Source organism: Pituophis catenifer, unplaced genomic scaffold, assembly GCF_029215685.1.
Source record: "Pituophis catenifer annectens isolate HBS135680 unplaced genomic scaffold, rPitCat1.0.hap2 SCAF_8, whole genome shotgun sequence".
Classification (NCBI taxonomy): Eukaryota; Metazoa; Chordata; class Lepidosauria; order Squamata; family Colubridae; genus Pituophis; species Pituophis catenifer.
In genome coordinates, this window is record NW_027256888.1 from 27,990,189 (window position 1) to 28,017,641 (window position 27,453).

General features: G+C 41.7%; 1 protein-coding gene across 2 annotated transcripts in view; it reads right to left on the reverse strand.

The window, feature by feature from the left end:
* Positions 1-22,312, reverse strand: part of LDB2 (LIM domain binding 2) — a 580,079-nt gene extending 557,767 nt beyond the window's left edge. For both annotated transcript variants that reach the window (XM_070948509.1, XM_070948508.1), the window contains exon 1: positions 22,181-22,312. In XM_070948509.1, coding sequence (XP_070804610.1) covers positions 22,181-22,312 — 132 coding nt within the window. The remainder of the gene's footprint in view (positions 1-22,180) is intronic.
* Between the last annotated feature and the right edge of the window lie 5,141 nt (positions 22,313-27,453).

Here is a 27,453-nt window from a genome sequence, read left to right on the forward strand (position 1 = left end):
TTTGATTCTGCAACTTGAACTCCTAGATATTTGACCTTTGGTACTATCTCAAAACCTGCCTTGCTTTCAAGTTCCTGTTTTCGATCTTGTGTCATATTTTTAACTATCATCTTAGTTTTTTTCTGATTCAATCTAAATCCTGATACTGTACCATATTGTTCTATAATGTCTTTCATCTGGATTATTGATTCCATCGGCTGTGTTAGGGTAACTACCAGATCATCTGCAAATGCCCTTATTCTGTAGTCCTCTTGCCTTATCACTATTCCTTTCAAAGTGCTCGAATCCCGTATTATATTCAACAAGACTTCTAATGTTAAAATAAATAACAATGGGGATAACGGACAACCCTGTCTTGTTCCTTTTTCAATATTAAAGTCTGTTGTCAAACTTCCATTAATAATAATCTGTGCCTTTTGTTCTTGATAAATTGCTGAAACCGCCGAAGCCAAATTAGTCAAGGGGGAATCCACAGTAGGAATCTGGAGAAGATCCTCAAGTTTCTTCTCTACAGAAAACAACTTCTTATCCATGCCATTAGGAGGAGAAACAGAAATAGGGTGTTCCCGTTGCCTCTTAATTGTATCCACAAAGAACTGTGGAGATGGGATAACCTCCTGAGTAGTGACCTGAAAACAGGCTGGCACACAAATCCTGAGAATCCCTAGGGGCAGAAGTAGATTTATCCACCTGGCCCATATTAGCAGTCATCTTAGCCTTCATTAATAATGTTCTGAAAAGGTGAGGTTTGAATAAACCAGAATAAGTAGGCTTATCCTGAGAAAGGCCTTCATCTCCAGACATCTCAAATTCACCTAATTCCTCCTCACCTACCAGGGAATCTTCACTGTGAATAGATTGAGTATCCCGATAGGATTCCTCCCTGTAATCCCTATGTCTAGCTGGCTGAGTCACAGGTTCTGCCTGGAAGGCCTTGGGTGAGCAGGAGTTGAAAAACCCCTCTGGGCTAATGCCTCATCAATGCCCTGAGTAATGGTTTGCACAATGGCACAATGGTTTGCACAATGGCAAAACGTAAGTCTGAGGACAAAACCTGCTGTGCAGGCTCCTGTGGGCGGAGCCCTGCTGCTGTGGGCGTAAAAGTAGCTGAGGGAGCAGGGCCCTGAGCATCTGGGGCCTGGGAAGGCACAGGAGTGGGCTGAACAGTAGGCAAGACATGACCTTCCTGAAAAGGAACAGCGTGAAACTCCTGTTGTTCCTGAACAATAGTGGGAGACCAGTTAGGTTGCTCCTCTTGAGGCCCTTGATTTATAATAACAGTGGGAAAAATATGGGGAGCCCCACCTTGATCCCACAAGGGATTTAGAAGTAGCAGAAACAGTCTGCAGTTGAGCTTTTGCAAAATGTTTTTCTAAAGCTTTTTGTCTTCTCAAGGCATCTTTATCAGCAGCTGCAGATAATTTAGATTGTTTAGCCTGGTTGTTAGCAAAAGGCTTGCTGGATCTCAATCTTCTAGAGCCTTCAGGCTGAGATTGAGGAGCATAAGTTTCCTCAGAATCACTACTATTGGCCATGATGGACACAACATAACAATCAAAATAAGTCAAATGTAAAAGGATTACTCACTGCGCAGTTCAGGGCTTATAATGAATTGCTAAACCGGCAACACGGTTTTTATACAATAATCAGGCAGCAGCAGCAGCAAGAAAGGGCAGCCCAAGTAAATACAGGCACAGAAGTCTAGTTATACTGTTGCCAAGGCCACAATTGTAGAAAAAAATACTGGAACACATTTACTTGTGTGAGCAGAAGCAGATCCGGCTCTCCAAAGCTGCAATCCTCTCAGTTTTCGCCCAGCTGCCTTCCACAATAGTTTGCTGTGCCTTTAAGCCCAAACAAAATGGCCGCCGCCAGCGAAATGGTGACTATTGGCCATGCAGTCAGCGCGCTCTCTTTCCTGCAGCAATCCGCAGCGAAATCCGAAGCCTCGGACTCCCCCGATGCTTTAAAAGGCTTCCCCAAGCCTTTCCTGTGATCCTGGCTGCACTTAAGAGAAAAAGGCCGGCTGGGAGCGATCTATTAGCCTCCTCTGCAGAGCGCTCAGCTGCTGACTCACACTCACTCACTCAGCCACCCAAGCCGAATTCAAAAGGCTTGTTTTGTTTTTTTTTCAAGAATTAAAGAAATTGGCCAAATTAACTAAGAAAAATACCTTTAAATTTAAATAAATTTAAGAGCTAACTCTAACAAGACTTTCCTCTGACTGAGTTGGAAAAACTGAAGGCTCGACCAGAAGATGGAGGGTGTGGCCAAAGAAATTCCAACCCAGTGACATCATATCTGACTGACAAGAACCCAGGCTTGGACACTCCAAGCAGTACACAAGGGATCGGGAGCTGGCTCTTTTCTTCCAGGAAAATAGACGAGAGGATACATCTTTACAAATAATATGGGACATGGCTAAGGCAGTGGTGAGAGGGGTCATGATTAAATATATGGCCAAAAAATGAAGGAAAATAAGCAGGAGAGACTAGAGTGGGCAGACAGGTTGGAGAAATAGGAAATGAGATTACAAAAGGAACTGACAGATAAGATAGCGAAAGAAGCAAGAGGATAGGCGAGGCACCATATGAATTTATCGGACCAAGCTGATGATAGAAGAATATGGTAGAGAGGCTGGGTTAAAAATGAATAAGGATAAAACCAAGATATTGGTCAAAAATATTCCAAAGATGCAGAAGGATATATTAGAATCTAAATTGGATGTTCAAATTGTAAATAAAATTAAATATCTAGGAATTTGGCTAACAGCCCAACGCTTTACAATTAAGGAAGATAATTTTGTTAAATTATATGATCAGACTGCAAGAGACCTGGAAAAGTGGAAAAATTTACAATTGTCCTTGATGGGATGGATAGCAGCAATTAAGACACGTTTTGCCTAAATGGCAAATTTTATTTCAATAAATTTTTATTTCAATCAGCTCTGGCGAGGCTAGATAAAAGGTTTTTTAAAGGTCTGGATCGAGTCGTGCTGAAATTTATTTGGCAGGGGAAAAGGCCTAGGGTGAAGCTCAAAATGTTACAAGAGCATAGAGAGAGGGGGGGCTTTGGCCTCCCCTGCTGGGAACTATATTATCGAGCTTCATTGCTGGCCCGGATGAAGGGTTGGGTATTATTGAAAAGGAGGTTTTTAATAGATTTAGAAGGGCACGACCTATAACACGGCTTGCATGCACTGCTATGGAGAGAGAAAGTGCAACAGTATAAGTATTTTAAGAGACATTACCTAAGGCGAATATTGCTGGAAACCTGGGATATATTCAGAGGAAAATTCTATACTAAGATTCCAACCTGATTCTCAGCAACAGAAGCGATGACATACCCAACAGCTCTTAAACAGGATAATATTTTTAGATATAAAAATCTTGTGGATGCCCAAGGGATATTAAGGTCTAGGGGAGATTTGGTTAATAAAGGAATCAGGCTAGATTGGTGGACCTACGCTACAGTTCAATCTCGTTACAGGAGAGATAGAGAAAATTATGGGATATATGTGATGGAACAGAGTTTTGATAAAATACTATTGGGAGAGGACCATAAATACATAACCAAAATGTATGCAGAATTGCTTGAGCGAATGATAGGAGAGGAGGTTGTAAAAGATACTATGATTGTCTGGGGGAGGAATTTTGGGTACTCGATTCCTTTAGAAAAATGGCAACAAATGTGGGGGGGGGGGAAATATTAAAATGACTACGGCAACGTCTTTCAAGGAAAATATATATAAAATGTTGTATAAGTAGCACCTCCCACCAGCAAGAATTACTAAAATGTTTCCAAGTGCATCAAAGTTATGTTGGAAATGTGAGAAAACCAGAGGTACGTATTTCCATCAATGGTGGACTTGTATAATGGCAAAGAAGTATTGGAGAAGGATTAGGAATTGGATTAAGGAAATTACTAATGTGGACCTCCAATGGAAACCTGAGATATATTTACTAGGTATTCGCCCAGAGGGGCTGAGTAAGAAAAAATGGTATCTCACTCTACATATTTTAGTCACAGCTAGAATAGTGTTCGCCCAACAGTGGAAAGAAAAAGAGATACCGGCTAGTGCCCAAATTATAAATAAAGTATTAAAGTGCGCTGAGGTGGACAGAATGACATGTATGTTGAAAGAAAAAGAGGATTCTGAATTTTTTCAAAGTTGGGACAGTTGGTATCGGTTGTTGAATAAAAGGATTGAGATGAAGTGAGGGCCTAAATCAATATGAGGAGAGATATACTTATCTAGATTGAAAGATAATTGTATGAAAACCATATTTGGGGATTATTTACTTTATTCTGTGTTGTGGGCATAATTATTTATTAATGAGGGCAGGAATATTATCTGCCGGGATAGACGTGTTTGTATGTTTAGTGTTATGAATGGGGGAGGGAGGGAGGGGAATGTATGGTTTTTGTTTTTATGTATAATCAATGTTTTTGTCTCATGTTGATTTTAACCTGGAAAACTTAATAAAATTTATTTAAAAAAAAATACAGAAGGGATTTGTGGTTGCCTTCCTCCAGTTTGTTTTTGCAAGTTGTCAATCTAGACTGCCCCCTGGGAATTCCCTGCTGGTGCCTCATTCAAATATAAATCAAGTCTAACCATATAGACCAGGCACATCCAACCTTTTGTCTTGCCTGGGCCACATTAAGTGAAGAATTGTCTTGAGTGACATATAAAATATAGAATATAGTTAATGTATATGAATAACAAACTTCCGTTATTTGGAGGTGGGGAATCTTGTGGGGCCGCATTACTAGTTGTCCAGGGCTGCATGTGGTCCACCGAATGTGGACTGAACACCCCTGATATACTGGTACTTTCAAAAATCTCCTCAGACACATGATGCATTCTGCTGTTCATAGTCCTAAGGATCTCTGCTGATTTGCATATTAGCAACTGCAGATATTAAAGAATAAAGATATTCTTTATTTCCCAATAAAGAAGCAGGTTTATAAGCCCTGCAAGGGAAGGAAGGGTGCTTATTGTTTAAAATTGTTGTATTAGCATGTTAGGTGCGCAGAATAGGTCCTTGGTATACAATGGTCTGTGCTTTTTATCAACAACTTAATATTGTTTGCAATCACAAAGGGTTCAATCTGTTATGAATAACAAAATGGTTAAAACTGCAAACAAGGAAAAGTGTGTGCCTCTGTCTTTATGTTGGGTGAGAGCCCATCTATGTTGGGTTGAATGATAAAATCATAAAATAGAATCATAGAATCATAGGGCTAGTAGGAACCTTGGAGAGTCTTCTAAAACAGGGGTGAGCAACTTTATGACCTGTGGACTTCAGTTCCCAGAATTCCTGAGCCATGTATCACTGTAATAAACAAAATGTTGGATACAAGGGATCAGAGGGCAGATAAAATCTAATGAAGCAACGTAAGAGACATTTGCCCCCTCCCTTCTTGGGAACATAACACCAGTAGTAATTTCTCATCCCACTGGATTGGTACTACCGGTATAAGAATAAACCCATTCCAATCTCAGATGTCTGCTGAGAGAGATTATGTGACATCATACAAACATCCTACTTGTGTTCAAAATCAGGAAAAATGGAAATACAAAAAAGGCAGAATTCACAGTGTTTTCTGATCCTTTTTCATACCTGTGTGTACCTATGATCCTGAATACAATTAAAGTATAGCAGTTCCTGCTACAAGAGTGGAATAGTGATGCTCTGAGATTTGGTTACTGTGTTAAAACAAAATGTTGAATACCAGGGATCAGAGGGCAGATCAAATCTAATAAAGCTAAATAAAAGACATTTTCCCCCTCCCTCCTTGGTAATATAATACCAGTAGTAATTTCCGATCGCACTGGATTGGCAAGAAAGCCTCTCATCTCACCATGTATGTAAAATGTTCAAGTTTGTCCTGCCTGTGAAACAGGAAGTTCTTAAGTTTGTAGAATCCTAGGACTGGAAGGGACTTTGGAGGTCTTCAAGTCCAACCTCCTGCCCAAAGCAGGAGTCCTTATTTATTAACGTTGCTAGACGTTGAAGTTATTAAAGTGAGAAAAAAATACCACAGACACAAGAATGGGAACCAAAAGCAAGAAGGAATTCCAAGCAACTGAATATACTGTATTCAACAGCCAACATGTCAATGAGGATTTCAGTCATAGATTATTTTTAATGTTTGTTTGTTTTTTTAAATGCCAGGCCTTAAATGCACTCTGTGAATACCAAGTGTCTTTTGGCACCTCCACATTCAGGTAAAAAACCTCATGCAAAATAAAGCCCAAGATTCATGCTCACAACACAGAAACATTAGATCCAGTCCTCTACAATCTGAATTTTTATCACTATTTGTTGCTATGAAGATAATTAAGAGCTGTAGCAGTATATTTATCCCGCTCTCATTTTTTCTCACAGAGGAACCGGAACAGTTTAGAAAAGAATAAAAAGAGACCTAAATAAAATCATGCCAATAAGATCAATTATGTGGAGAAACAAAATTACAAAAATTAAATTTTAAATTAAATTAAATTAAATTTTGCCGAGAATGACCTGGCTGCATGGACAGTTTGGGAACCCCAGATGTTGATATTGAACTCAGAAAGAAAATAATGAAACCTTCAGTGTTCAAGGGCCAGAGATAAATCTCATATCATCCCCCTTGGAACACAACCATCATCACACTCATCTACCAACTGATGTATTGAAATGATATTCTACTATCTTCTTCAAGATGGCTGCTGTAATTCCCTTTTTTAAAAAATTCTCCCCAAAAAGTCTTGATTTATTGGTATATTGTAATCTCTATACTATATAAAATATTTGCAGATGGCTATCAATACAAAGGAACAAGTCTATCTGACAAAAAATGATATGAATGTAAAACACAACCAAAGCAGTATTAAATCAGGCTGAATAAAATTAAAAAGGAAAATTAAATGTTCTTTCAGTAGTATGGGAAAACAGAGATGTGCATCTGATGTGGGTAATACTGCACTATGAAGTCAGTTTCTTCCACAGGCCACACCTTTCCCTGCAAATCCTAGAAGGAATTGGCAGGGGTGGGGGCAAAAAATGTTAATATGGTGATCACAATCATCCATTCAAAGGCTACCCTTTAAAACATGCCCTGCAACTCTCTCTGCTTTTCAAAACATTTCTTGCTGCAAAGAAATAATGAGGACATGACCATGGATAGTAAGGACTCTGGCTGGGCCACTCTAGGACATTCAGAGTTGTCCCTAAGCCACTCCTGTGTTGTCTTGGCTATCCCTGGTGCTGAAACCCCACCCACCCACCCCCCAGCATGATGCTGCCACCATCATGGTTCCCTGTTGGGATGGTATTGGGCAGGTGATGAACGATGCCTGGTTTCCTCCAGACATAACTTTTAAAATTGAGGCCAAACAGTTCAATCTTGGTTTCATCAGACCAGAGAATTTTGTTCATCACTATCTGAGAGTCCTTTTTTTCCAAACTCCAAGTGGGCTTTTGTATGTTTTGCATTAAGGAGAGGTTTCCGTGTAGCCATTCTGTCATAAAACCCAAATCAGTGGAGGGCTGCAATGATGGATGTCCTTCTGGAACTCTGTCCCATCTCCACACAGAATCTATGCCAGTTGTCAAATACCCAAAATCTGATCATTGACCATAGGGGAAGGGTATCAGCCATTGTAACTTCAAAATCAAGTCGTAAGTAATTTTTGCCGTCTGTAATAACTTTAGTCACTGAGCGACCAGTCATAAGTTGAGGACTACCTGTACAAATTGCCTAGTAATTTCTTTCTAATTTTTTTTAATGTCAAAAAGCAAGGCTGCTGGGAAAAATAATTACGCTTTGGACTCTAGAAAGGGTCCACTTCCACCAGTGGTGATAATGTCTTTGCAATCCTTCAGGTAAACAAACACCAGGAACACTTCCAGTCCCTGCACACTAAGTCCAGCACATGGAAATGCTGAAGAGGAGATGCACTACATACAGCTCTCTCCAGAATCTGGGACCTGATTGTGCAATGTTTGTATTGCACAGGAGCAGCACATCACTGAAGCCCACACAAGACCAGGTTTAGTCATGATATCTCAATGAACACCTGGAGATTAGCAAGAATGCAGGGAAGTAGGTGTGCAAGACCTCTAGCTGCATTTCCTCCCTCACACATCGGCAAAATGCTACCCCTCCATTTTTAGTCTGCCCAGTGTCCTGTTCAAGATGCAGATGTACTGAAACACCCACAGTGGAGGAATAGATTGCAAGGATGTCAGAACTGGCAGAAGAAGAACTGACCTGGTTCATCAGGAAAAAAATAACAATAAGAACTTTCATAAAAGTCTGGAAAACTTTTATGGACATTTTGCTGAAAATGGAAAAGAATGAAACAATTTGTGGATTTGATGCCTGAAAAAGGATTAAATAAGGGACTGAAGGAGTATTTGTAACATTGATAGGAGAGGTCTAAGTTTGTAACTGCTGAGATCAGACATCATTTCCTTTTCCTGACTCTTGTTAATTGAATAATCTTTTTTCTTTTACTGTACTGATTTCTGCATTTTTTTTCTTTATTTTCATACTTGTCTTTTATCTTTGTAAAAGATAAAACACATACCCAAGCACTCATGTTCATAGACCCAGAACCTGGCTCTTAGTGGGGCTATCCACAAATGAGGGTTTGTATGAGGTAGCTAAAAAGGGTGGGGTTTAGGTGTGGTGCACATAACAAGGGCAGGACTGCAACCACACTCTTTTGGCTGCTGCCTTGAGTGTTGAAACAGTACTGAAATACATCATGATTGAGCTTATATTTAAGAGTACAAAGACCAAAGAAAAGAAATTCAGTTCCATTCAGAACAAACTACTACTTTACAATCAAGAATCAGCAAATGAAAATTCTTAATGTTTCGTTTTTATCTTTTCCTCCCCATTTCTTTTTCAGATAGGTTTTTTAACAAACCTATCTGAATTTAACAAAGTATTTGGAAAAAAATGTATACTATTTTTTTTCATTGATGCTGGTTGCTTTTTATTAGCAGCATAGTAATTTTTGTCTGTGCTCTGGACCTTCAAATCAAAGATCCATTTCTCTTCTTAAAAAGTGCTGCCACCTTAAAGGGTCTTGATTATCTCTAAGGATCTTTTTGTTCTAGTTTAAAATCATTAGAAGCAAATTTCCTACATTTGTTATGGCTCTGCTAATGCAAATCCAAACCCTTCACTTAATATGCCTACCTACCTGTGATTAAACTTTTCTAAATTCTGTCAATATTATTATATATTTCAGAACTGGAAACTTAGTCCATATTCAGACTCCTCAAGGAATATTTGAGGGACTTCCGGTCTGGAGCCGTGGCGCTACAGTCGGGGAAATAGCAGGCTCTAACGAGCCAGCGAAAACCCCAACTGACAAACTACCGTCCAATCGGTCTTCAGACCGACCCCCAACTTGCAGGGATGGGGGGTGAAGAGGAGCGCTTCGGTGTGCCAAGAGGAACAGGCAAGTTCCTCCGAGGCCAGAGGGAATCCTCGAAATCGGCGGTGGGGGTAGGCAGCCATGGCGGCTGCCACAAAGCCGCGGCAGACCGGCACACAAGATCGTGCAGGAGAGAAGATGAAGAAAGAGCGAGTATCTCGAAGCCGGGTGAGTGACACCAACTCAGGCAAAACAACATGATTATTTGGATTTTTTTAAAAAAAAATAAGACCCCAAACTTTAAATAGTGGCTACAGATCTGTGGGGCTTGAAGATTAAAATTGGGGGGGAAATGGAAATAAAGACCCAAGACAGACCTTGCTTTAGTAAATTTGGCTTGGAAGAATTGGCTTTTAACAACTTAGAAAAGTGATTTTTCTTTTATTTGGAGTGGATTGGAGAAATGTATCTCTGGGAGTTTACACCTTTGAAAGTTAATGAAGAAAGACAGATGGATGGCTACATAATTGCCATGGAGTCTGCGGTGACTAAGCAGGAGAGTGGATTGAAGAGATTTCCCTTTCTGTTTGGAAAAGAAACTTTTAAATGGCTTTTTACCTTGGATTACTTTGAAAATAACATTAGATCTATGAAATTTGGAGATCCCTATTCTGTCCTGGATGATTTTAAGAAGAAAGAAGGAATATTTTGGACATTTGACAATGAAAATTAACAAGCTTAGCAAAAGAAATTAGGTGTGGCGTAGGAACAAAAGACAGGAAGTTGATGCATCACACATGGAACAGACATTATAAAGCATTAAAGGGACATACAGAATTTTTTAATTTGAACAGATGAACTTTGAAATGGAACATTTATGGACAGATAGAAAAAGGAAGAAAAGGAAAAAATAAAGTAGATAAATTGAAATGTAACTAAATTGAAATGTAAAGTTTAAAAGCCTAAAGGTATATATGATTTTTGGATAAAAACAGGAGGGACTCTAATATCTTGAAAGGCATAACGATAAGGCAAGAGGATTATAGAATAAAGGCATTTGCAGATGATCTGGTTGTTACCCTATCACAACCAATGGAATCAACAATCCTGATGAACGACATTATACAAGACTATGGTAGAGTTTCAGGTTTTAGACTGAATTCAAAAAAGACTAAAATGATAGTTAAAAATATGACACAAGATCGTAAACATGAGCTTGAAAGGAGGGCAGGTTTTGAAATTGTACCTAAGGTAAAATATCTTGGAGTTCAGGTTGCAGAATTAAACATGAAATTGTTTCAAAATAATTATGAGGTGTTGTGGCGAGAGGTTCAGAAGGATATGGAGACTTGGAAAAAGCTGCAACTGTCTCTACTTGGAAGAATAGCAGCAGTTAAGATGAACATTTTGCCAAGATTTCTGTTTTTGTTTCAAATGATTCCGGTGCTTAAAAGTGATAAACAACTGAAAGTTTGGCAGTCTGGTGTGAATAAGTTTGTCTGGAACGAGAAGAAGCCGAGAGTGAAATTGAAAATTATGCAAGATGTTCCAGAAAGAGGAGGTCTTAAACTCCCAAACCTACAGTTATATTATGATGCAGCAGCTTTAACTTTAACAAGTGATTGGTTTGGAAGTAAAAAGACTGGAATATTGAAAGCAGAAAGTTTTGACCTTGAACTTGGATGGCATGCCTACTTATTCTACGATGACAAAGTTGATAAAGTATTTAAAAGTCATATACTTAGAGACTCTTTGATGAGAGTTTGGAAGAAGCACCGACTCAAATGGGATTACAAAATACCGCTATGGCTGGATCTTGGTCATACTTTGTGGAATACAAATATAATGTCACTCGGGGGGTTTTTATACAAAGAGGTTCTTTTTACAGATGCAGGCAGATGGCAGCTGAAGACATTACAGACACTGTTGGATGAAGGGCTTAATCTAACTTGGTTACAATATAATCAATTACAATTGAGATGGAAAGAGGACCAAAAAACTGGTATTATGTTGCATGAGGAAGAATTGGTTAGACATATAAGAGAGAAAGGTCCAATGCATATCAAAAGGCTTTATAATGTTTTGCTAGAAAGAGATTCAGAAACTGAATTAGTTAAAGACTGTATGATTAAGTGGGCACCGAATTTTGAAGAAACAGTGATGCTGGAAACATGGGAAAAAATTTGGGTTCAGAATGTTAAATTTACACAGTCGCAAAACCTGAGAGAAAATTTTTATAAAATGTTTTATAGATGGCATTTAGATCCCAAAAAGTTGTCATGTATGTACCCTAATGTTCAGCCAAAATGTTGGAGATGTGAATGTTTAGATGCCACGTATTATCATGTTTGGTGGACCTGTAGGAAAGTTAAGGCTTTTTGGATAAAAATTTGGTGGGTCATGCAGAATGTTTTGAGGAAAAAAATTCAATTTTCTCCACAGTTGTTTTTATTGGGTATAGTTAAGGGTTTTACACGGGGTGAGATAAAACTGATATTGTATATGATAACAGCAGCAAGATTGTTGATAGGTAAATATTGGAAGAATGAAGCTTTACCCACTATCGAGGAATGGACTTTGAAGATGGCTAGTTTTGCTGAGATGGCGAAGATTTCAGCATATTTAAAAGACTGTTCACAAGAGACTTATGAATGGGAATGGAAAAGGTGGATAGAATATGTTCAGAACAAATACCAAACTAGAAAGTATCAAATAGCTTTTATTTGAAAATAATGTATTAGAAATATTTTAATGTATTAGAAATATTTTAATGTAAAGAGATAAAGAGGAAAAATTATACAGGGGGAGGGATGGGTTTAAGCTTGTTTACTAGTGTTACTAGTTATGAGTATATAATAGGGAAGTCTGGGGGGGGAGGGTTAGGGAGGGTTTGGGGAGGGAGGTGGGGGGGCGAAAAAAAGGGGTGAAAATCTAATTGTAAAACTTTTGCAATAAAAAAAAAACAGGAGGGTTTTTGGAGTAATAAAAATAGAAAATAAGAGATGGCAACTAAAATAGAGGATGATATATAGGTGATTAAAAACAATAAAGAAGAGTATATATTAATGTGAAACAACTTTAAGAAAATTTACTGCTTGATGTAATATGTTTTAATTTTAATTTGCAAACAAATGCTAGATTGGTGATTACGCTTGACTAAGGTTTTATTGAACAAACTATAAGATACACAGCAACAAATTGTGATTTAATTTAATATATGCTGGAAATGATGATTATTATGAAATATATTGAGAATTAATTTGAAAGAGCATGCTGGGAAACTGACACAAAATAGATAATCATATTGTAAGAGAAAATTAAAATAAGAGGGATGGATACCAACTAGATAAGAGCTTGAGACTCGGAGGAAATACATTGGAAACTAGTTAAAATGCTGAGAATCAGCCAAACGCTTACAGGAGAGTTGGAGGAGACTATGCTGGAAATCAGCCAAACATAATATGCTGGAAATCAGCCAATAAAATGCTGGAAATCAGTCAAGCAAATAGGAGGGGAGTTGGAGATTATGCTGGAAATCAGCCAAACAATGGAGGGAGTTTAGGAGGAGACTATGCTGGAAATCAGCCAAACATAATATGCTGGAAATCAGCCAATAATGGTGGTAGACTTGGAGGAGACTATACTGGAAATTAGCCAAAAATAGTTGGTGCTCTGGAGGAGACTATGCTGGGAATCAGCCAAACATAATATGCTGGAAAGCAGCCAAACAATAGAGGGAGGTATGGAAGAAAATATGCTGGAAATTAGTTTAAATAAAACATGTTTTTGTGATAAACCTGTGTAACATGAAAAGTGTAATAGATGATAAGTGGGATAAAATCAAGGATAAATTGATAAAGTTTAAGATATTAAGATTCGAGGAAAAGGGTCAAGAGATTAAGAATTAGATAGAATTTTGTTTTATAAAGTGTAATAAAAATGGAGTTGTATTGAATTTGAAATTAAGATTTGTGGTGATAAAATTGTAAGGTAAATCATTAGAATAAGAGGTTAGAATATTGTTAAAAATTATTTTGACATTGATGGTAAAAGATACAAGGTGAAGAACAAGAAGATATAATCAGGATTGATATATAGATATAAAAATGAGTGAAAGTTAATTTGAAATTAAAATTGTATTGATATAATGGATTTGTTTAGATGAAGATGCTAGACTTTATGTTAAAATTTGTTCTTTTATGTTTTGAATTTTTATCCGTAAAAGATGTAATGGGAAATTGTGAATGGAGCTTGTTAAAGGAATGTAAGTGTGGTAACCAACTATGACCGGATCGAGACTCTGTTCTTGAAAGTTATATTTTATGTTTATATTTGAAAAAAAAATATTTACAAAAAAAAAAAAAGGAATATTTGAGGGAAAAAATATAAACCTTGGATTTTATACATTTACTGGTCATTTACCGAAATCTCAAAAAGTGTCAATCCAGCTCAATGCTACTATTGGTAAGTTTGATACTGTTAAAGGTAGCACCACATCCTTGAAGGAAACACCATTAGTGCTAGACAGGAAACAAGAGCCCCAAAAATGGAGTTCAGGGAACTTTTTCTATCATCACAAGATTACTATGATTTTGTTTTTGCCGATTAGTAAGATTTGACCTTTCATATTTATCTGGTGCTTTTGAGATTTCCAAGAACTGTATGTGTCATGTATTCCAGACTTCCTTTGGCAGGATCAGCAATTACTCAACCAGTGCTGAAGCTACGTAGGATCAGCCCTACTTGGTAAACCTGGAAATACCAGGGCTGTAGCAAAATCAGAGAGTTGGAAAAACTGCAGAAAATTACGTGAAGAAACTTGCATGGATAGGCCCAGTAAGCCACCTGAAAAGTTGAAGCATTTTGGAAGAAGGTAGTTATGACTGCCTACACAGTTAGGGTTTAAGTATTGTACATATTCATTCATTCATTCATTCATTCATTCATTCATTCATTCATTCATTCATTCATTCATTCCCACCTTTACTATTTTTACAAATAACTCATTTCAGACAAATGATTGTCCAGGCTCTTTTTGAAAGCCTCCAGTGATGGAGCTCTGAACTTCTGAAGGCAAGCTTGGTTGATGGTTCTCATTGTTAAGAAGTTTCTCCTTAGTTCTAGGTTGCTTCTCTTGTTGGTTAGTTTCCAACCATTGTTTCTTGTCTTGCCTTTTGGTGTGCTGGAAAGTAGTTTGACCCCCCCTCATCTTTGTAGGAGCCCCTCAAATATTGGAACAGTGCCATCACCCATAGTCCTTTTCATTAGACTAGACATACCCAATTCCTGTAACCGTTCTTGGTATGTTTTAGGCTCCAGCCCCCTAATCATTTTTGTTGTTCTTCTCTGCACTTTTTCCAGAGTCTCAACATCTTTTTTGGATTGTGGTGACCAGAACTGAATGCAGTATTCCAAGCGTGGTCTTACTAAGTAAAGCTGTACTAGAATGTCACGTTATCTGATTCTATCCCTCTATTAATGCAGTTTAGGATTGCATTGTGTTTTTGGGCTGCTGTCACACATTGTTGGCTCTTATTTATGATTGTCCACTAGGACTCCAAGATCCTTCTCACAGTTAAGCCAAGTTTCACCTAGCCTATACCTATACAGTTGTTGTTTTTTTGCCTAAGTATAAAACCTAACTTTTATCTATGTTGAATTTCATTTTGTTAGATTGGACCCAGTGTTCAAGTCTTGTCAGATCCGTGTATCTGCCATTCTTCGTGGAAGAAGGAGGGGGGGGGGGATTTGGAGTTGTCACGTTTAGTTCTTTTCCTATGTATCCTAAGTATCCTATTTCCTGTCTGGCCCTCTTTGTATAAACTTTACCCTGATTTATAACCGTTTCCTGGCACCAGGAATGCCTGGAGAATTCTCACACCTTGGGAAAGGGAAGGTGGGGGGGAACGGGTGGATTGAAAGATGACCCTAAGCAGCTCTTCGTATCTGTTTCTCAGAGAGGCTGGTGCAATTCGTATTCACACCAACGGATTGGTCGGAATCCACATTGGAAGGTGGGGAGGAGGATAATTTCCTTTATCCTGAACTGCATGCCCTGAGGGACCCCAGAGCCTGCTTTGAGTTTTGACTTGCTTTCATCCCTTTCAATAAGACTCCTTTTGAAATACAAAGTTCTCAATAGTTTGTACTTTCTTAGAAGGGGGAGGAGAAGCTGGTCCTCACAAGTCTGTCAAGATATTTTTGGATCTTGAGCTTGTCTTTGGCTATTTCTGCCAACTTAGTGTTGTCTGCAAATTTCATAAATTCCCCTTCATTTAGATCATTTATTAAAATATTGAAGACTATTGGGCCTAAAATGGAAACTTGGGGTATCCCACTGCTTACTTCCCTCCATGTGTAGTTCCATTGAGGACTACACATTGAGTATGATTTGTCAGTCAGTTACAAACTCACTTGGTGGAGGTACTTTCTATCCCACATTTTACTAGATTGCCAAGAAGTCGGTTGTGGTCTACTTTATCAAATGCTTTACTAAAATTTAAGTATTCTATGTCCACAGCATTTCACTGATCTACTAATTTGGTCACTTTGTCAAAGAATGAAATAAAATTTATTTGGCATGATCTGGTTTTGACGAACCCATGTTGACTACTGGCTATAACCTTGATTGCTTCTAGAGGTTTGCAGATTTGTTGCTTGATTATTTTTCCAGGTATTGATGTCAGACTGATTGATCTGTAATTTCCTGGATTTGTTTTTTCTCCGGGTTTTTTTTTTTTTTTTTTTTTTGAAGTTGGGGACCACATCAGCACTTTTCCAGTCCTCAGGTAGTTCCCCGGTGATCTGAGAACTGTGAGACTTGTTTCAATGGTTCTTGTCGAGCCATTGCCAGGGCCTTAGTTCAGCCTATCACCCTAGTACGAACGGTGTTGCTGAACGCACAAATGCCATGGTAGAACGATACTTACGCTCCTACGTTACCTACCAACAAAACGATTGGGTTGATTACCTTCTATTTGCTGAAACGGCATACAATAACGCAGTACATCGGAGTACCGGATTTACACCGTTCCGGGTAGTCATGGGGAGGGACTTCCCTGCTATCCCGGAGTTAGACCTTTCCCTCCAAAAACCTATGACTCCCAACGACTGGGCTACTAACGTGAATGCTGTGTGGCCTCACGTGAAAACCGCTTTGACACGGGCAGCCGATGAATACAAGCTCCAGGCAGACAAAAGGAGGGCTACATGTCCACCTTTTCAGATCGGAGACCTGGTTTATTTGTCAACAAAATACTTAAAGCTACGATTACCAAGTAAAAAGCTAGGACCCAAATATATAGGCCCATTTCCTATCATTAGAGTAATTAACCCCGTAACATTCATGCTAAAACTACCCCCCTTATTGGGAAAGACCCATCCGGTATTCCACTCTAGTTTGTTAAAACCGGCCACTACACCCACTACAACACCAAAACCACCTCCTGGCCCGGTAACCGGTGCCCACTATGAAATACAAGACATCATAGATTCCAAACTACGTAGAGGCCAGTTATACTATTTAGTTCGCTGGACAGGGTATCCTGATAGTGAAGCATCCTGGGTACCTGTAAAAGACATAAACGCCCCAAGATTACTGAGAAAGTTCCACAAAGCAAACCCCCAGAAACCACATCCCTTACCTGACCATTAATATCATCTCTTTTTGTCTCCTCCTCTTAGACGGACGCCTGGTAGGGGGAGCCGCCTGTCGAGCGTCAAGAAGCACTCAACATCGTGTCCATGCATCGGCAGAACATGGATACCCAGATGGAAGGGGGGGGTTGAGCCACATGGGTGATGGTGATGGAATAGGCTTCCGAGTAGGCGTTTATGTGCACGGGTGCCTTATGGGGTCGCGTGGGATTAGCTTACCACTCTGAGAACACTCTAGAAAAGTGACGGCATCCCAGTACGTCCGAAGGAAATGAGGAAGTACGAGACCTTCCAGCTGAATGTAATCTGGAAGGAACTATATAAGGACTCGCTTGCAAGGGCGTGACAGTTACATCTTTGTTTTGCTATGCTTTGCATTCCGGTTTCTGTAAGCGCTGATTGCCACGATTAAATGAAGATACACCAGCTTGGCTTTAAGCGTGTTCTTTGAGCGTGGACACAGTCCTAGGGGAGCCGAGAGTTCTGAAATTACATTGCCATTTCCTTCAGAACTCTGGGATGCAGTCCATCAGGACCCAATGATCTGAAGCCATCTACAAGTGACAGGTGTTCTCTTACCTTATTTTCTGCATATTTTAATTTGCAAACATATGCAGCACACCTTCCTCCTTTTATTTTCCTACAGTAACAACCCTTTGAGGTGAGGTGAGAAAGTGACTGGCCCGAGGTGACCCAGCTGGCTTTCATGGCTAAGGTGGGATTTGAAAGTGGTCACCTGCTTTCTAGCTTGGTGCTTTAACCATTAGACCAAACAGGATCTTGTGATCACTAACATGACTCTTCAAAACATAGAAGTGTGATTGCTCCCATACTTAGTTTAGAGCAGTGATGGAGAACATTTGGGCACTGAGTGCCCAAACCAGAACACACGTGCATGTGCACGCACCTGAGTGCCAGAAACCCAAAGACCAGCTGGCCGAAGCATGCATGCCTGGTTTTTTGGCCGTTTTTCAGGCCGTTTTTCAGGGACAAAAATGGCCGGAAAACAGCCCGAAAAAGGCCCGTTTTTTGGCTGCTTTTGGGGGACATTTTCAGGCCATTTTTCGGTGCTCCGGAACCCGCAAATACCAGCTGGCCAGCACTGGAAACCAGAAGAGCAGCTGGTGACAGTGCGCATGCCCACAGAGATGCGTGCCATAGGTTCGCCATCATGGGTTTAAAGGAAAGAAAAGGTGAAATGGAGAGAACAAAGGTTCATTGCAGACCATTTTCTATGTTTGTGATGGATACAACCAGGGACAGCTGAAGGGAGAGAAGAGTTCAACAAAGTCTGATGGCAGCATTGACTGTGTGATCAAAGCTCCACCTTTCTTTTTGCACACATCTTAGTAAATAACCCAACATCATCTAATTCATTATTTCACCTTTTCAGTTACTAAATGACAATAGCTCAATAACTGTTGGTCAACATTTCCATTCAACTAATCATCCAAATGTCAAAGTGTTTTAGAATTACTCATTTAACATCTTAGAAATCTGGAGAACTAAAGCATAGAAACGTATTATGTGAATGCTGGCAAAGATGCTTTGTATAGAAGAGAACCCAACTCTGATTGTTATTCTTCTTAGAAAAGAAATGATAGCCAGGTAGTTCAGAAGCTAAGAGGTAGACAGGTAACAGAGGATGCTAACTGTTGGAAAAATACCCCATCCCAGATCACTAGGAATTTAAGAAATCCATCTCAATGGTGTCTGATACATTAGTCCTGTAAGGAGGTATTTAGATGTTATGGAAACGAAAAAATAAAGCTAATTGTTATGATTCCGCACATGTTCTAAGGCACCATCATATACCATGTGTTCTGGCATGAAATGACCTTCCAGGACTGAAATCAATTCTTCACAAATTCAAGCAATTGCTGAAATGATAGTACTCAAGATCATTGACAAGTTCACAAAAGTTAAGATGCTGTATGAAAATATTTATAATAAAAGTACACACATATTCATGTTTAATACAAGTATCTCATATAAAATATAAATCATATAAATATGATATATTTATATAAAATATAAATATCTTTATATTTTAAATCATATAAATGATTTATATAAATCAAACTAATAAATAATAAATAAATCTCACATTGTCATCCAAAATTGCCAAGTTGTCTGAGATGACAACTAATACTTTGACAAACTTTTGTTTAGAAAGTTCTCAAAAATCAGGAGGCTGATCACACTTTTCAGACTAACAAATGTCATCATTTGTGGCACAATGAATGTCAAAGGCTTTCTAATGCCTATTAATAACATTAGTTAGTCAGAAAATATGTGACCAGTCCCGATCTTTGGATGCCATTGGTTAATATAAATTGACATGTTTAGAAATCACCGACTGCTGAAACATATTGCTACATGTAATTATGAAGACTCACTACCAAATGTAGAATGTTAATAACAAATGGTTCAATTCTATTCATACCTTTAACACCTGATTATAATAAGAAATCCTGTGACAGACTGTAAGTAAACCCATTTATAGATAATGGAGCAGTGAACCCAAGCTCCTACATCTGATAATTTTTTGTGGTGAAGATCCATTCTTTATGAAGATGACATGCTGATGGAACATTATTTTCCCTCTATACTGGAATGTGTACAAGAGCAGAACTAGTGGTGGTCAGTCCTCTCACCCCTTCTGTTCAACATTTATGTGAAGCCGCTGGGTGAGATCATCCGTGGTTTTGGGGTGCAGTTCCATCAGTACGCTGATGACACTCAGCTGTACATCTCCACCCCAGACCACCCCAATGATGCCCTTGAAGTGATGTCCCAGTGCTTGGAGGCCGTGCGGGTCTGGATGGGGAGAAACAGACTCCGACTCAACCCCTCCAAAACTGAGTGGCTGTGGCTTCCGGCATCCCGATATAGCCAGCTGGTGCCATCCCTGCTATTGGGGGCGAGTCTTTGGCCCCCATGGAGAGGGCTCGCAACTTGGGTGTCCTCCTGGATGCATGGCTGTCTTTAGAAGAGCATATGACGGCTGTGGCCAGGGGGGCTTTTTATCAGGTTCACCTAATCCCTTTCTGGATCGAGACTCTCTGCGCACAGTCACTCATGCCCTCGTCACTTCCCGACTGGACTACTGCAATGCTCTCTACAAGGGGCTCCCCTTAAAGAGCATCCGGAGGCTCCAGCTGGTCCAAAATGCGGCCGTGCGGGTGATTCTGGGAGCAGCAGGGCGCTCCCATGTAACTCCTCTCCTGCACGAGCTGCATTGGCTCCCAGTGGTCTTCTGGGTGCGATTCAAGGTGTTGATTAACATCTTTAAAGCGCTCCATGGCTTAGGACCTGGGTATTTACGGGACCGCCTTCTGTTACCGACAGCCTCCCACCAGCCAGTACGCTCCCACAGGGCGGGGTTCCTCAGGGTGCCGTCGGTCAGACAATGTCAACTGGCGACCCCCCCCGGGGGAGAGCCTTCTCAGTGGGGGCTCCTGCCCTCTGGAACGAGCTGCCCCCGGAGGTACGGAGGATCCCGGACTTGCAAACCTTCTGCCATGCCCTGAAGACTTTGTTATTCCAGCAAGCCAGGCTAGCCTAATTTTAACGGTTTTAAATTTTAAATTGGATTTTAATGGGATGTTTTTAATTGTGGGCCAAAGTATTTAATCTGGTTTTAAATTGTTTTTAATTTTTATATTTATGTATTTGATCTTGGCTGTTCACCGCCCTGAGTCCTTTGGGAGAAGGGCGGTATATAAATATAATAAATAAATAAATAAATAAATAAATAAATAAATAAATAAATAAATAAATAAATAAATAAATAAATAAATTTAAAAAATTCAGAAATAGGTAGTTTTGAAGCCATCAAAGTTTTAAAGAAGTCTGCAAAACTCAAGAGAATATCTTAGCATTGTCCTTCCTAAGAACCAGGCACACCAGGTGACGGCAATAGGTAACCAGACTATAAAACTAGAATCTTATCAATTCAAGCTAATAAGCTTCAATCTTTGTAAATATATTTTCAAAACTTTTTTTAGTGTAAAATGAAAGCGATCTCCAAAAGAAACAACTTGTAATCATGGAAAATATCAGTTGCAAAATTCACAAAATTTAATTTGCAAGCTTAAACTAGTGGAAGGAGAATCTAGGAACTGCTAGTAAAAATTTGCAGAAAAGTATCAGCAGCTATGCCAGGCTTCATTACCTTCCCTTATTATCAAATATTTCAGGAAAGCAGGATTTTCCAAAATGTTGAGGAAATGGAATGACTATCAGAGCACACGCATTTGCGATTGCAAGCCATCAGGACCTCAACTTTCTTTCAACTTCTGTGAAAGCTGACACCAACCCCCCAAATCTAAACAGAAACTACAACGACGGTTGGAAAGGAAACAAACCCACAAACCCAGTTTAGTGTCTGGAAATCTAAGCCATTGTCCTTAGAAATCAGCCAGAAAGGAGGTCACATCTTGATCTCCTAACCCGCAAAGCAGCTTCTGGTTCGACAACTCGGAGTCCCTTCCCCGCCTTCGCCAACCTAACCAAACCTCCTTTTGCAAGGCAGCCATTCCCCAGCCTCAAAAATGTAACTTCAACCTCCAAGAGAAAACTTGGAAAGGAACAGAAAAGTAACTGAGCTATTGAATTCCGGAAAGGACTAGTTCCGCCCTGGGAGTAACGGCTTCCTTGCCCTGCGCGCAAGAGCAACTTGACCTAAAAACAAGAACCATCCAGGACACCCGTTTCTGCTCTGGGACCAGCAGGGAGAATCGTGTTGGGTGAGCCTCGAGGGAAAGATACCCTCGCACATCAGATCCTCCAAAACAGAAGTGGGGGGTGGGGGGTGGCCACCCTTTACGGGGCCATTTCTGCTCCTCCGCCGCAACCTCCGGCAGCAAGTTGGCCAAGTCGCCTTCCAAATCACGCAACTGGTGAGCGCGGGTGGGTTGGCGGGGGGTCGCAGACAAGCAACTGAACACCCCACAACCCCGCCGCTGAAATCTTGCGACGATGCATAAGTGCCCAAGAAAGAGAGCGAACCTAGGCGGGAAGTGCGCCCCCCGCCCACCTCCCGGTCTTCCAGGCGGCGTGGAGTTGCAGTGCACCGGGCCAAAGACGGGAGGTGAGCCGGTCCAAGGCGCAGCGGCTGGCCTGGCTGCGCGCACTCACCTCGGAACGAGCCTGCAGCCGCTTGTTCATCTCGTAGATTCGGTACTCAGGCTGCACCATGTAGGGCGTATGGCGCCGGTAGAAGGGGCCGAAGGGCGAGGAGTAGAAGGGATCGTGCGACACACTGGACATCGTGCCTGCTGGCCGGGGCTAGAGACGAGGCCCGCAGGAGGGGAGCGCCGAGCGAGCACATGGGCTGGGGGCTCTGCGCCCTGCAAAGTAAGCAGCGCAAGGCGGGGGCAGGCGGGGAGGAAGGGAGGCGGGGTAAGCGACTGGCTGGGAAGCGCCGCTGCCGCTGGAGAGGGAGAGGCGGGGGGGGGTCAGCTGCTAGGATGCGAGCTCTCCACCTGAGTTGGAAAGCGGCGGCGGCAGCAGAGGATCACTTCCCGGCCACACGGGAGCCCCTGCGAGGACCGAGCCTAAAGATGCAGGGAGAGAGGCAGAGCGGGAGATGGAGAAAAGGAGAGACCGCGCAGGCGGGCGCGCGCGCGCACGGGCCCGGGAGAGAGGCGCCCCCCCCTCCCCGTGCCAAGCGAGGACTCCGCTCGGCGTTACCCCCTCTCCTCGGAAGAGGGTCCGGGCACACCTGGGCTTGGTGGGGGGACGCTATTCCGCGCTGCCCGAAGAATGCCTTGCTTCTCCGACCCCGTCTTGGCGCGGGCTTCAGATTGGTTGAGGGATGGCCCAGCTTTCTCTGCGCTCCGCTGTCCGGCTTTGCTTCCAACACCCGAAGCAGCAGCTTTCATAGGACGGGAAGTAAGAGAGCAGAAGGCATGTGCTTAAAAAAGAAGCTGCGCCGAAAGTTTGGCAATTAAAGACGTCGGCAGGGAGGTATCTGCCAGGTATCCGAAAGAGGGCTTCGCGCAGCCTCTCGAGTTGATTCCCTGCAGTCTAAAGCATTTGGAAATGCAAACGTCCCGGGACGCAATTGCTTAAAAGGGCTTTGAAGACTAAATGTGCTCAAGCCACACAACAGCTCTGTGAGGTGTACTGGACGAGCCTCAAAGTGTTGTGCTTAAATGCCTCGCCCGTTCTTTCCCCATTTTTTAACACTAAGCAAAATTCCCCGCCTGTGGCGCCATTTCTAATCTTTTGAAATCTATTCGGACCTGACAATTCTTCTTAGAGCTTTTCAGGATCTCTACGGCAAGCACATGCACACCTATGCCCACATTCCCAAGTTCTCAGTTGTTCCACTGATTAATTGTTTTAACTGTCAGGAAATTTCTCCTTAGTTCTAAGTTGCTTCTCTCCTTGATTAGTTTCCACCCATTGCTTCTTGTCCTACCCTCTGGTGCTTTGGAGAATAGCTTGGCTCCCTCTTCTTTCTGGCAGCCCCTGCGATATTGGAACACTGCTATCATGTCTCCCCTAGTCCTTTTCATTAAACTAAACATACCCAGTTCCTGCAACCGTTCTTCATGTTTTAGCCTCCAGTCCCCTAACCATCTTTGTTGCTCTTCTCTGCACTCTTTCTAGAGTCTTAACATCTTTTTTACATTGTGGCGACCAAAACCGAATGCAGTATTCTAAGTGTGGCCTTACCAAGGCATTATAAAGTGTTATTAACACTTCACATGATCTTGATTCTATCCCTCTGTTTATGCAGCCTAGAACTCTGTTGGGTTTTTTGGCACCTGCTGCACACTGCTGGCTCATATTTAAATGGCTGTTCACTAGACTCCAAGATCCCTCTCACAGTTACTACTATTGAGCAAAGTATCACATATACTGTACCTGTCCATTTTGTTTATTTTTAAAACAAAATAATCTTCAATCTTAATGAAAAACAATAAACAAAATCATAAGTACAAGCTAAAAACACCCTAATTTTTATGGAAAAGAGGTGTGCATTTTTGGCACTGCTGGAAAGAAACGTTTCGCAATCTGATATTTTACATAAATATTATTTGTTTAATTTCCTTCCCATAGGAAGGAAATTCCTAGATTTTAAAAAATGAAATTCCTAGATTTTGCAAAGTAAGTTTCCTGAAGACTTGTCTAATCCCCTCTTCCTTCCTTCCTTCCTTCCTTCCTTCCTTCCTTCCTTCCTTTCTCTTTCTTTTCCTTCCTTGCTTCTCACCATTTCTAGACTTTCTAACTGCCCCACTCTCAACAAAGTCTCATTGCAATAAAACAGCACTGCAATTACAGTAAAACAACAACAAAATTACTAATACAATTCCTATAAAATCCATTTATTAAAAGCCATTATAATGTCTCCCTTCAGGCAGAGTGGAAGAACAAATTTGTTTCATTTCCTTGCAAAAAACTAAGGGGGGCTACTGCCAGGCCTCTAGAGGGAACAGGTTTTACAGTTATCATAAGCGATACTAGTGAAGTGTGAAGTTTCTGAAAGATGCCCTAATTAATTCATGAGCCATGAGCCAAACTTTAAAAGAAATACAGTCATTTATTAGGAGCACCATTTCAGCAATATTCGGATGCAGTTAGAACTAATCCCACGTAGATTTACGTTCCCCTATGACCCTGTCTTTCCCCTCCTCCCTGACCGTGTCATAAATCACATTCTCCAATTACCCACTTTGGCTGGTTGTGAAATCCAACACCCTTCTTTTAATTGCAGAAGAAAGCATGTATGGAATGTAGCTTTTGTTAGGGAAATCAATTAGCTCTATCAGTTCTCCCTCCCTCCTGCTCATGGCAACTTGAAAACTTTGCAAGTTGACATTCGGCTCCCCTCACTTCCCAAGGGTGACCTGCACAAAGCAAAACAATTTTAGTACAGATGTAGAGTTTAGGGATGTGACCCCCCACCTGGCTTGTTTGGATTTTCCACATGAAATTTGGCTATCAGGCGATCAGCCTGGATGTTTCAACTCTTTACTCAAGATGCCTCTGATAAGGGGTAACCCTTCCACTTGATTAAATATTGGATTGTCTCCTGTGCCACCTCGAATTGAGGATTTGCTGCACCTCATAATGGGTCTGGCCCCGTATGACCACGGGGTCTGGGGGCTCACAGAGTAGTGGCCTCAGGGCCGATCCGACCACGGGTTTTAAGAAGCTACTATGGAATGCCGGGTGTATCTTCCCTAGCAGTCGGGGCAACTTCAATTGCACCGTGACCGAGTTGATTATCTTTACTATGGGGAATGGTCCCATAAACTTTGGCCCCAATTTCTTGCTAGGGAGTTTTAACCTCAAATATTTTGTGGAATGGTAAACCTTCTCCCCCAATTGAAATGGCCTTTGGGGAGCTCGGTGTTTGTCTGCCTGTTTCTTGTAGGTTTGTGCCGCTTTAGCTAGCGCTTTCTTGACATTCTCCCAGGTTGCTTTCAGTGTCGCCATCCAATTGGTCAAGCTGACTGAGGAGGAGGGTTCCCTTGGGTACTCAGGCATTGGGACGAAGTCCATGCCACTCACTACCTTGAACGGGGTTAGCTCCATGCTACTGTGAACAGCATTATTATACACAACCTCAGCGAAAGACAGGAAGTCTGCCCAATTGGACTGCTGCTACGTGCTGATAGTTCACGTAGCACCTCAGGTACTGCTCTACCATAGCATTCAGTCTCTCTGCCGCCCCCCCATTGGTGCTTCAATGAAAGGCTGAGCTAAGGCCCTGGGATGACCCAATGGACCGTAGGAACTCCCTCCAGAACTTAGCCGTGAACTGGGCCCGTCTGTCAGAGATAATTCTTCTTGGTACTCCATGGAGGCAGTAGATGTGTTTCAGGAACAGTTTGGCCAACTGGTGGGCTGAGGGTAGTCCGCTGCAGGGTATGAAGTGTGCCTGTTTGGAAAATAAATCTATTACAGTCCAGATCACCGTGTTTCCCCCACTTTTCGGCAACTCCACTGTAAAGTCCATTGCATCTCCTCCCATGGTCTTGTAGGCTCTGCTACTGATTGTAGCAGTCCAGGGGGTTTTCCTGGTCATTTCTTCATCATGGCGCAGATGGTACAACTTTTCACATAACTGTCCACGTCTTTCTTTATGCTGGGCCACCAGAACTGCCTCCGTGCTAAGTGTAAAGTCTTTAGGAATCTGAAGTGGCCTGCCACTTTAATGTTGTGGCTCCTCTGGAGGATCAGGGTACGTAGGGATTCCGGGACATAGAACTTTGTCCCCTTCCAGGCGAGGTCATCCCTTTTTGTCAGGATGTGTTGATTGTCTCGGAACCAGGGGTCTGCCAGCAGTTCAGTTTTGAGTTTTGCCATTAGATCGCTTGTTGGTTGGTCGTGCCGGTCGTGGCATCATCTGGTGGTTACTTGGCCCGCTATTTGGGTAAAGGGAACAATGGCATCCACTATCTGCTTCCGCTCACATTTGTACTGGGGCATGCGGGAGAGGGCATCGGCTAGAAAGTTCCTCCCCCCTGGAATGTGCTTTAGCACGAAGTCAAAACGGTTGAAGTACTGAGCCCAACGGACTTGTTTGGGCGATAGTTTTCGCAGGGTCCTGAGAGCCTCCAGGTTTTTGTGGTCAGTCCAGACTTCGAATGGTTTCTAACCCCCTTCCAGCAGGTGTTGCCAGGTTAGCAGTGCCCATCTCACCGCAAATGCCTCCTTTTCCCATGCTGCCCATCATCTTTCTGTGTCTGTGAGCTTGCGGGAGGTGTAGGCGCAGGGTTGTAGATTTCCTTGACTGTTTCTTTGGAGTAGCACTGCTCCAACTGCCACGTCGCTGGCATCTGCTTGGATGACGAAGGGTTGTTCGGGGTCAGGATGCTTCAACACCGGTTCCTTCGCAAACATTTCTTTTAGTGTTTCAAATGCCTCTTGACAGGTTAGGTCCCACTGTAGAGGTTGACCCAGGCGGGGTTTTGTTCCTTGGCTCCCTGTCTTTAGGAGGTCCATCGTGGATTTGGCAATCTTTGCAAAGGAGGGGATGAATTGCCTGTAGAAGTTTGCGAACCCTAGGAAGCTTTGTAGCTGTCTACGGGTGTGAGGGGGTTGCCAGCCTAGGACTGCTTGCACTTTGGCTGGATCCATCTCTATTCCCTCATTTGACACTTGATAACCCAGGTAGTCTAGCCGTGCATGGTGGACTCACATTTTGACAGCTTGACATACAGGTTGGCTGCCAGAAGTTTTCCCAGTACCTGGCGGACAAGAGATATGTGGTCATCCATGGTCTCAGTGTAAATGAGGATATCATCTAGGTAGACGAGAACCCGATTGTAGAGATGCTCATGCAGCACCTCATTTATTAATTGCATGAACACAGCTGGGGCTCCCTGCAGTCCGAAAGGCATCACCTTGAATTGGAAGCTACCTAGGGGACAGTTGAATGCTGTTTTCCATTC